Source organism: Myodes glareolus, chromosome 4 (assembly GCF_982192425.1).
Source record: "Myodes glareolus chromosome 4, mMyoGla1.1, whole genome shotgun sequence".
Lineage (NCBI taxonomy): Eukaryota > Metazoa > Chordata > Mammalia > Rodentia > Cricetidae > Myodes > Myodes glareolus.
Window position 1 is genome coordinate 35,906,252 of NC_142029.1, and position 11,723 is coordinate 35,917,974.

The 11,723-nt window shown below is 37.1% G+C and overlaps 1 protein-coding gene across 3 annotated transcripts in view; it reads right to left on the reverse strand.

Moving 5' to 3' along the window:
- Tinag (tubulointerstitial nephritis antigen) overlaps window positions 1-11,475 on the reverse strand; it is a 101,282-nt gene extending 89,807 nt beyond the window's left edge. The window contains exon 1 of one of the 3 annotated variants that reach the window (XM_087905383.1): window positions 11,005-11,474. In XM_087905383.1, the coding sequence (XP_087761509.1) occupies window positions 11,005-11,359 (355 nt within the window). In that variant the 5' untranslated portion in view covers window positions 11,360-11,474. Of the gene's footprint in view, window positions 1-11,004 lie in introns of all 3 variants that reach the window. The other 2 variants (XM_048423994.3, XM_087905382.1) reach the window with 2 other exon arrangements.
- Window positions 11,476-11,723: the final 248 nt, after the last annotated feature.

Below are 11,723 nucleotides of genomic sequence, written 5' to 3' on the forward strand. Positions count from 1 at the left end.
CATTCTAAGAGGCCAGACTTGAGGCTAGCTGCTTTGAATGCTTCCCTTATTCACATTTTCAGCACCAGAATTAGCATAGTGTATATAAAAATGGGATTTTATTGGTAAAAGTAGTGACTTGTTAATAAGCACAGTAGATCTAAATACCTCACACTGGTTAAGTTAATAGTATTCAGTTTATTCGGTAAGGTAAAATATTTCAGTGTCACATTGTACCTCTGAACTCAGAGTTCATATGTATCTATATTTCCTTAAGGACAAATTGTACACAGTTGTGGACCTCGTACCCTCAGACCGATCTTTTCCTGCATACAGTGACATCATTCAAGAAGATCTGCCAATTTGATACCTACTCAAACGGTAATAGAACCTCAGTAACAGGAGCATGTGTTCCTCCAGTAATTTTTCTCTGGAAATGAATTCCTAACAGGACAAAAACTTGAAATTTTACCCAGCTCAGAGAGGTTATGTGAATTTGCTTGTGTTTATTTACCAATGCATTTTTTTTAGAATGGTTGATATGTGTAGCAGAATTTGAGAATTTGATTGCAATTGATCTTAATTCTAATATTGTTAAGGAGGTTGCAAAGGGATCAAGTAACTCATCGAAATCAAAAATTCAAATGTCAGTGATAAACACACACACACACACACACATATACATTTTCCGTGTTATGTGTGTGTATACATACATACATATATATAGACATGTATATCTATATAGACATGTGTATGTCTATATATATAGTATATATAGTGTCCATTTGCCCGTGCTGGTGGTTTTTTAAAGTCTGCCACTATCACTGTTTTCTATATTTGAAATTTGAAATTCTCAAGTTACTAGATACAATGCTGCACATAAGGAAGGAAAAGATGTAATGCAATTAATGTATGTCTTGCTTCCAGCTTTTATGAAAATGACATATTTATCTTTATTTCTTAAGATAATGTAAAATATCAAGTTTTTCATTTAAACACTTCTCAGGACAAGACTAGAAACCAGCATGTAACTAGGTCATATAAAGCTAATAAATCACTGTGTAAAAATGTAGAAAACATATAATATAGAGAAAACCTGAAAACATAGAGGAAATGTGCTTTGCACATGAAAAAATTAATGTAAATCATAATTTTTTTTAGTTGATTTCACACATTTCTTCAATTTCATGTAGTGCTCTTTTCAACAAATTATTTTCCAAAGGAAGACAAAACAAGAGGGAAATTACCTTTCTTGAGAGCAATTATATTCTAATGTAAACTTTTTTGCTACTGATTGAAATGAGTGATTAATTGCTCCTATCCATGATAAATGGAGTAAAAGTTCTCTCTGGAACATAAATTCTACCTAAAATATATCTCTGGTTTGAAATCTCTGAAATATTCCCCTCTCAAGTGAAAATGGGCGTTGAAGAGGTAGCAATTACTTTTCAGAATGGACTACATGTTTTAGATAAGAAAAGTCTGAAGACGCTTTATTGTATCTACAGCGCTGTAGCTGAATCAGTTATTACAGGATCGTACCTGTAATCTGGGTAAGTAGGAATGTGGCTTTGGTGGGGAAGCTTGCTGACTTTAAGACCTGTGTGGACTACCCAGATCAGCTTGGGCTGCAAGTTAAAGCCTGTCTCCTTTGTCAGTGAGAGAGGAGAGTGAATTATAACTTATTTTATAATATTAATATGAAAACTGATAGTAAATTGAACTAAGGTATACCTGGATCCCTAGTACTCAGGAAACTGAGGCAAGAGATTCAACTGAGTCCAAGAACTAAAGCCTAGAGTGGAAAACAAAGCAAAACCCATTCTCAAGGTAGGAGACAATTATATTTCGTTGAAATTGTGACTTAAAAAAATGCAAGCACCTAGATAGGCATGCTCTTACATGAGTATTAATTTTCTTAGAGACCGCAATGGTTGTTCCCAATATCATTCCTTACTATTTGTTTCATAGAAGGTAACCCCATCTTCACGGAGGCAGATTTCCACACAGCAAAACCAAACCAAACCAAAGTTTTGTTGTTTAGCCTCTTTTGAAAATGTGGCCATGTAACTATGTTCTGTCCAAATAGACAGGAGTGAGGGTGCTCTTTTGAACTCCAAAAGCTCTTGTTAAGATCTGAGGACTTACATTTGACTGATGTAGCATGAGCGGTAGATAGATCAGGACTGCAAACACAAGCGCCACAGTCTAGTGAAGAAACGGAGGAGTGGAGAGCTAGAAGGAACTTAGGCTCAAGATTCCAGGCAAAATGCACGTAAGCTTTAATCCCGTGTGCTTTGGGGCTGGTAAGATGAGTCTATGTGAAAGGGCACTTACTGGGAAGTGTGATGACCTTCAAAGTCCACACAGTGGACAGAGAAAACCAACTTCCGAAAGTTGTCTTCTGACCTCCAAACATGCACAGATACAGAGACACACATGCCATGCACACGCAATAATAATAATAATGTAATGAAAATTCTAAAATAAATAAAAATGTGTATATTATCGTTTTCACAAACCCTATACTTATCTTTTCTGACACGTTGTATTATTGGCCATTGCAGGACAATCTACCTTCCAGATGTTGTAGGGCTACACTGCTGTCCATGTAGGTCATCAGGTTAGTACTCTTTTAAAATGGTTCTAGTTGTTTTATCTGCTACAGTCTTATTACTCACATAGATCATATGTTTCTCAAGATGTGAGACCTTATAATATAACTAATATAATATAATTAATAAATTTATATAATATAAATTAAGACTATAATACTCTTTTTATTATCACAACAAAGCTTACTTTAAGGAGAGATACACTAAAAGCTTAAATACCATCAACATTACCAAACAGTCTACTTGAAAAAAGATATAAGAGTTACCTGAAAATGAGAAAATGATGTTTCACTGTTTGACAAATACAGTTTAATATCTACCTCACATATGAAAAAAAAAACATGCTTCTTAAAACGTGTTTACTCTTTAGGCAACAAAGGAAAGCTGGGAGCAGGAAAGGGGGTCTTCCCCAAGGAAGAGCAAACCAACTGGCTATCCACTGCCAAACTGTCAGCTGTGAAGACATAAACACACACACACAAAAATTCATATGAACTGAGAAACTTACACTAAGTAATAGGTATATATTACATTCATGTAATAACAAGAAAAAAAGGCCATGAGTTTGAAGGAAGGATTGTTTGAGAGGGTGCAGAGAGAGATAGGGAAAGGAGAAGTGTTGTAATTATATTATCTCAAAACTAAAATAAGAGCCAGACGGTGGTGGTGCATGCCTTTAATCCCAGCACTCGGGAGGCAGAGGCAGGCGGATCTCCATGAGTTCCAGGCCAGCATGATCTACAAGAGCTAGTTTCAGGACAGGTTCCAAAGCCACAGAGAAACCCCGTCTTGAAAAACAAAACAAAACAAAAAACTAAGACAAATAAGAAGTTAAAACTGTGTCAAAATAAAATTATTTCTTGATAAATATTATATTCAAAAACATAAAAATTTTCTAGATATCTATCTTTAATAGGAATGGATCCTGAAGGAGAACCCATAACTTTAATAAATCACCATAACCTCTAACTATATTCTAAATATTTGTCCATACACCCACAATAAGTTGGGCCTTCCTTCCTCATCTACCAAATGTCTTTTTGCAACAGAGACCATTATAGAAAAACCAAACTGATCAAAATTCATAGTTATGGAGCCCAGTCCCAACACAACTCCTACGCATAAGGCTCAGGGACCATTGTAAAGGATGAGTGAAAGATTATAAGAGCCGAAGGACCAGGGAATTTGTTGTGAGGTTGTCTCCTGAGAATGTCAACGTCAAGCCCACTAATATAACTTCCTAGACATGGGCTTAATGAGGATGATACAAACGACATGCTAACATGAATGGAGAAAGCCCGTGAAGCCTCAGCCCATACACACACAGAACTGTAGGCAACTAAGATGCTGAGAGGAGAAATAGTTATACCCAGGGAAGAGCACAATATAATTGGATATAGTTATGAAAACATACACATTGAAATAGCATTAGACAGAGTAAGTTGTATCTATTTGTATTGTATTGTATTTAGAAATGAGTACATGTTCCTAATATAGAGAGATAGATAGATAGACAGACAAACAGACAGACAGATAGATAGATAGATAGATGGATATAGATAGCTGTCAAGAAGTAATAAAAAAGGGAGGCCATGAATTTAGAAAGGAGCAAAGAGAGATAGCTATAAGGGTTTGAATGGAGGAAACTTAAGAAGGAAATTATGTAATTGTATTAAACTCTCAAAAAATTGAAAGAAATAATTTAAAATGCATTTACTCTTTACAATTACTATCTAATTTCATAAATCTATCATTCAAAAACCATAAAAACTTTCTGGGAATCATTCAATACTAAATGAACCAATATTTAGTAGGGTGCTTAGGTGATCTTCATGTGCTGTAACTAGAACACAGAAAATAAGCACCATATTCTTTCCATAGCTACCTACAAAATCCATTCAGAGTAGCTACCCCATTAAACAAGGGGCACAATTAAACAGATAAAGCTGAACGGTGCAGGAACTTTCATGCAATAGTAAGTACTCAATAATATTACTTACTACTGGAAAGAGGAATAGAAGGGTTAATAGACTGATAGGAAGCATGCTATTTTAGAAAAGTCTGCTAAACACCTACTATGTGTAATAAGTTACCATGTTCAATTAAGTGAATTCTCCTATATACAACATTCAAATATACACTATTTGAAATAATGCTTACAAAAAGAATCTTACCTCTGGCTGATTCTGGGCATAGAGCTCTATAAAATGCCCATACATTATCATTGAGTTATTAATATAGATTGTCACGTAATTTGACTTTAATAGTTCCTTTATAAATCATTTCAATGTGATAGAATAAACAAGTTCAACTACAAAGGCAGCTCTGGACCGACTTATACTGTCTTTCAAACCTAAAATACCTACAGTTGTGTCCCAGGGCTACTGTCAACACTATAGTTGCTGGTTGCAACTATAGCTAGCCCACTGCTAGTTGGGCTTTGGACACAGCCAGAATTCAACTCACAGTAACTATAGTTGCCTTTGCATTAAATGAGAAAAGAGGGCCAGGGAAGAAATAGGGATTATAGGATATGGTTGAGTGGAAACCACATGCATTCCCAACGAGTGGCACCCATACTCACAAGCAGCAGAAAGACCCAGCATCATTATGCCTTTCTGTTCCCCATGGGTAGGTAGTAATTTATATTCCATAGTGAAAACATTGATTTCAAGTGCTTGTAATCCATCTTAGTGATATTTTCTGTTATATAATCACATTGACTCCAATAATTAATTTTATTTTTACAGTTTGTTTCACATAATTTTTTAAAGCATTAGCAGGGAACTTCTTATTTCATAGTTGTGAAGATAACACATTTACAGGACCTGTTACTAGTCTTGAAGAAATCGAACTAACATTTCCCCATTATCCGTGACATTTATTTTATAATTTCTTCCTTGCAATAATTAATTGCATTATTATTTCTAAAAAGAAAATTGAGAAATTTAACAGGTAGCATCTGAAAAAATATGAAAATAGCATTTATCTAAGATAGCAAGAACTAACTCTACATATTTCACTGGGCCTACAACTCAATGGTAGAGCCCTTACCTTGGATGCCTGAAGCCCTGAGTTCATTCTCCAATAATGCAAAAAAATGCATAAATTAGCATAATATATATGGCGACTGTGAAATTATTTTATCTAAAGACTTCTTAAAACAATCTTAGTAAGAGGAGACAGTCTCTCTACTATTGGATGGAATATCAAACTTTACAAATGCAATGATCTTGTGGTAACCAGAGACGTTAAAGAATAAGAGCAGGGAGATGTAGAAAATGCTGCTAAGTGGTATTGCATCATAGTTAAGTGGGAACAGGAAGTCCTGGTGTGCTATTGTCCACTGGGAAGCCAACAGACAAAAGCAATGTGTCTGTGTGTCACATTCGCTAGAAGAAAGGCAACTAACTGTTTTAAACATAAACAAAGGATAAACACTAAACTTGATTTAAATACTATGCAATATATACGTGTATAAAGCATCACACTGCACCCTTAATGCTTATAGTTTGTTTTGTGTCGGTTCAAAAATAAATTTAATTTAAATAAAATTTAGAAATCCTAAGCAATTATTCTCCTAGGCTTAACTTGTTTTGAGTGAAAAGTAAGTTATTTTAAAGGACTAAGTGCCTAGCCTGTCTTCCTAGAAAGAAAAAAGAGAAAGTAAACTCGCTGTTCTAGATGTGTAAGGCAAAGTGAGAAGCTGTGACTGGTCGGAAGCAAATCATGGGAAGAAAGTCCAATATGAGAAAGGGAGAGAAGCTCAGACCCATCAGTAATCACGGAGAAGCCAGCTTCTACTGCTCCTCTAAGGAAAGGTTGCAACACTGGGTATTTAAAATGTTGGGTAAATGAATTTGTGTACAGTGCCAGATTGGGACTAACAGTCTGGAATAGACAGTCTTGAGAGCCAGGGAGCAGGGCTCAACTTAAATGATTGCATGCGCCAGTCCTAGGAACCCCAGTGTTTTGTTTGTTTGTCTGTTGTTTGTTGTTTATTGGCACACAGTCTCAGGAACAGACATGTGAAGGGAGTGGAGATATAAGAACCAGAGGTGGGAGGAACGCTGTAATATGCTGTCTACTGGACATGGCATGACTGTTGGACCCACAAACTCACAGAAACAATGACTACTTGCATGAGACCTGCTCAAGGCCCATTAACAGTCCGACACAAAGCAGGGAGGGAAACATGAGACTCCAGTTCTCCCTGAGAGCTACAGACTTCAATGTCTACCTGGGATAAGGAGTCACAGTCCCCGAGCTGTACAGCCTCTAGTGAGTAACCCCTCCTCCTGTAAGTAATCTACACCCAGGCTCCTGAAGGCAACAGCCACTAAGTACAGTGGGCCCACACACATGAAAACAGGAGGTGATTCTGACGGAAAGAAGAGGTTCTGCGAGTTGGGAAAGGAAATAAGACGATAACTGGAGGAAACTCTGATAAAAGTACATGATAATATGACACTGTAAAAGAGTAATTTAAATAAAAATGGATTATTTTAGCAGATGGAGACCAGAAAAAGCATTATTATTTATAAGATAAAGTAAAGCAGAATGGGGTGATTTGCAATAATGGCAAAGTTCAATTAATTTTAAAAATTTTCATAAATGTATATAGTAACCCAGTTTTGCTATAAATTTTGTTACTATGGGTTATGACAAAAACTTCTGAAAGCACATCCTTGAGAACCCTTTACAAATATACACACTAAAAAGGGAAGAATGCTACTTATGCCTCTGTGACACACAAAAAATATCCAATTTTTGATAATTTTTAATTATCAAAATTATCAGTTTTTTAAGACTGGTTTTGAAAGAGAAATTTTACATGAGACTCTGATTCAGACTTTGCCATTGTTGCAGGTACCCATTCATTACAGAGAAAACAGAAGGGAAATAACAAGAAAGGGACATGACAGAGGTCCAGTCATGCACAAAAATCCAGACCTTTAGACATCATGCGGTCTGACATCAGCAAAAACCGGCATTGTCTTTAACAGGAGAAAGTTTAAGATTCATAGTTCAGATATATAAAATCAGTCCACATGGTTTATGATGGCATATAAGGATACAGTGTATCCTAAATAGACTTTAATTAACTCAATTCTCCGCATCCAGAGTTGATACAGAGGAGAAATAATGTATTTCACTTTGCAAAATTACTGTCTATGGGGCTAGACACACATCTATAGATAGGCAGTATGCAATATAAGACCTTGAACACTAGTCCATAGTACCCAGGGTCCCTACCTAATCTTTCTTTTCCTCCTGCCTAGTTACTGATCCTGTACTGTGCAGTTTCTTACAAACTCATCAATCTCTGAAAACACTGAAATGATGCTGGCTCACTCATCCTCTAGATGACCCATTCATCTCTTTTTTTTATTCTTTTTAAAATTTATTTATATATTTTTATGTTCATTGGAATTTTGCCATGGATGTCAGATCCCTTAGAACTAGAAATACAAACAGCTGTTAACTGCCATGTGGGTGCTGGGAATTGAACCCCAGATCCTCTGGAAGAGCAGAGCTCTCAATCACTGAGCCATCTCTCCAGACCTCCCCCATTCATTTCTTATGTCTCAGTTCTGTTTCCTGGGTTCTAGTTGATTGAGTACATTCCTCTCACAAATACTGGCTCCCAGGTATCAGGACCTTTTCTGAGTTCTTCTAGGATAAGACTATGTCTTTCAAAGTTCCTGCTTTTACAGCATCTGATTCTAATTATTGCAAGGCTTATCCATGCCACTTGTTTCCTCATCCACTCATACAGTGTAAAATCTGAAGCATAGGTTAATTGAAGAAAAAACTCAAAACTTAGAACTGAGGCCTGATATTTAAAGATTATCGAGAGCTTCAAGATGACACCAACTGAGCGTGAGAGTCCTTGGAGAATGGGAAGCTCTTTGATTACATGGCTGCATGTCTGAGACACTTCGTACCCATTCCAAAGTAGCATCTTTTGATAACTTTTAGTGAACAAATGTGATTCCAAATGCCCAACATGACCTAAATGATCTGACATACAATAACTTACAATCACCTCTCCTGTCCCCCACCCTTCCCTCATCATGACGCTCTAGAAATAATGGCTTCCTTCCTGTTGCTAAACAGCTCAGGTCTGTAACATTCTTGTGCAAACTTTTCTCCAATTCAACCCCTTCTTTGTTATGTGGCCGCTTGAATGTTTTTGCTTAATCATCATCCAGTGAGACAGATGGCAATAAAGCTGCCAACATGTGAATATTCTCACAGCTCTCAATTTGTGTGTGTGTGTGTGTGTGTGTGTGTGTGTGTGTGTGTGTACATGGAAATGGGCATATCTCTGTGTGTGTGGATCAGCGTTTAACCTCAATGTCATGCCTCGGGAACTATCATCTTACCTTTAAGATAGGGTCTGTCTCTGTTGTGGAACATGTACAATTGACCAGCTGGCCACTGAACCTTGACATCTTGCTACCCCTGCCTTTCTGGTCAAGAGATCATAAACACATGCCACCATTCCTGTTTTTCTATGTGGTTCCTAGATGTCCAACACAGAAGTTTGGGCTTGCAAGGCAAGTGCTTTAATTATTGAAGCTATTTCCTCAGTCCATAGAAGCATTCTTTTCTCCAAAGAATACATCACTATTTACAGCCTCTCAGTAAATTTCCTACATTTTTTCCCTTCCCATCAAATTTGACTAATGTTTATAACATTTGACTAATGTTTCACATTGTCTGACACAACAGTGATACGTGAAGAATTATTGAAGGAAGATTAGACATCTCAAACACAGTAGAGTATCTGCCACTTTGTAAAATAAAGTAAACATTTACTGAGAAGTCTGGTGGTAAAATTAACACCTGGACTAAATGGAAATTCTGAGGACAATTTGAAATGATAAACATATTTTGAAAGAAACATTTTTAAAACTTACAAACAATATGAATTTAATATGAAAATAAAAGCTGTCAATACCATCTCCATATTAGATTAAGGTCTTAAAGTTCCTTCTAACTATAAGTTCTAGTCGTTTAGAGACTCCAAGTTCTAGAGCCGTTTATAATTGTGTGACAGAGCTCTAATTAAGCAAAGACTTCTGAAGAAGAGATCTGGTGCTATGAGATCTTAATCTAGGAAAGTGTATAGGGTACAGGTTTTGTTATAACAACTTCCGAAAAATTAATATCCATTCTCGTATAATTGCATCTGGGTAGCAAATACCAATATTCTTCTTACCTTCCAACACATCATTTCTATTTACTATCTGAGTCTCAGACGCTCATAAGACTAGTCTATGTAACCTCCTTTCTCTTTAGTGATTTTTATTTTAGACAGGCTGTCATAACCTGGAGGTGGTAGCTCACACCTTTAATCCCAGCACTCAGGAGACAGAGGCAAGCCGATCTCTGTGAGTTCAAGAGCAGCCTGGTCTACAAGAACGAGTTCCAGGACAGGCCCCAAAGCTACAGAGAAACCCTGTCTTGGAAAACAAGAAAATAAAAGTAAAATAAAGATAGGCTGTCATGCAGCTCAGTCAGTCCTGTCTCACTGTGTAGCTGAGGGTCACCTTGCACATGGCATCCTCCTTCCTCTATCTCTAGAGTGCTAGGCTAACAGGAGTGTGCTACCAATGTCCGCTTGTGTGGTGCTTGTGATCAAACCCAAGCCATCACACAAGCTAAGCGAGCATTCTACCTGCTGGATCACATTCACACCCCTCTCTCCAGTAGACTTAAAATTTCCAAAGTGGTGAAACAAGACAAAAACATACTTGAAGAATTTATCATCCCTAGGTAAGGATTGTGCCTAGTTCTATTTTGCTTTAATTTGTTTTAATGTAATTGCTGATACCATGTCCTCTAATGCCACAGGTTCATGAGCCTGACAAAATGATAAGTAAAGTGTTACATAGGGAGAATGTCCAGTGATCAGCATTTTAAATTTCACAAAATTCTCTATGAAAGCTACACTCAAATGCTTGAGAGTCACAATGAGTACATAACTGAAAGTTTTAAACAGCATGTATGTTGAAAGAAAGTTCAAAACAGAATCCAAATCCATACTTACTACACTCAGACCAGAACTTTCCCAGTGGTGTCAGTATGGTACAGAAGCCCTGTATTTGAACCAAAGAAACTTTAAAAAGCCAACAAAGTTTGTTAAAATAATCATTTTCATTCCACTGAAGGACAGAATGGAGAGGAAGAGAGAAGAGAGGATAGGATGAGAGGAGAGGAGAGGAGAGGAGAGGAGAGGAGAGGAGAGGAGAGGAGAGGAGAGGAGAGGAGAGGAGAGGAGAGGAGAGGAGAGGAGAGGAGAGGAGAGGAGAGGAGAGGAGAGGAGAGGAGAGGAGGAAGAAAGATAAAACTGTCAGACCTGATGACTAGGAAAATGTTCAAACACATTCCCAAAACCTACCTTCTGGATCTAAAGGCTGTTTGAGAGGAAGCCATTCTTTTTCTTCACGGCAAAATGACTTGTAATCAGGACAGCAATCAGGGTTTTCCCTTTCACAAAAGCTGTCACAGTAGCACATCGCATTGACTTCATAGAACGAAGTGACACAGGAATCGTCTCTGTCTTCACAACAGCCGAAGAGTCTACAGTACTGCCCTCGGAAAATGGCCCTTTTGTGCCGAGCACCTTCAAAAATGGTGTGATTTCTAGTGACATATGGTCCTGGATCCACTTTTCTTTGCAATAAAGAATGGGTCTCGGCGCAGAGTTCTGCCACCAGATAGGAGAAGATTAAGATCTTATATTTGGTCCACATTCTCTGGACGAAGGTTCAGCTTCCACTTTCAGCTATCTCTGGTTCCAGTCTTAGGGTTTTTTTTTTTTTCCTTGAAGTCTGATCTCTAATCATCAGAACACCTCAGCCTGGACCTTGAGACAGATTCTTTACTTGAGCTTCTTATGGTTAAACATTAATAAAAACTTTCGGTGTTTGCACAAGATAATATAAGTGTTAGAAATAGACTGCTATAATTTATCTAAAGTCAAAATGCATATTTTATACAATGTTACAACGTATTATCATCAAAAAAAGCAATCCATCTAAAATCTTAAGTATAAACGCTACATGGGATATTACTTGTCCCTCAAATTCTAGGTGTCTAAATCTAAGAAAATTTCTA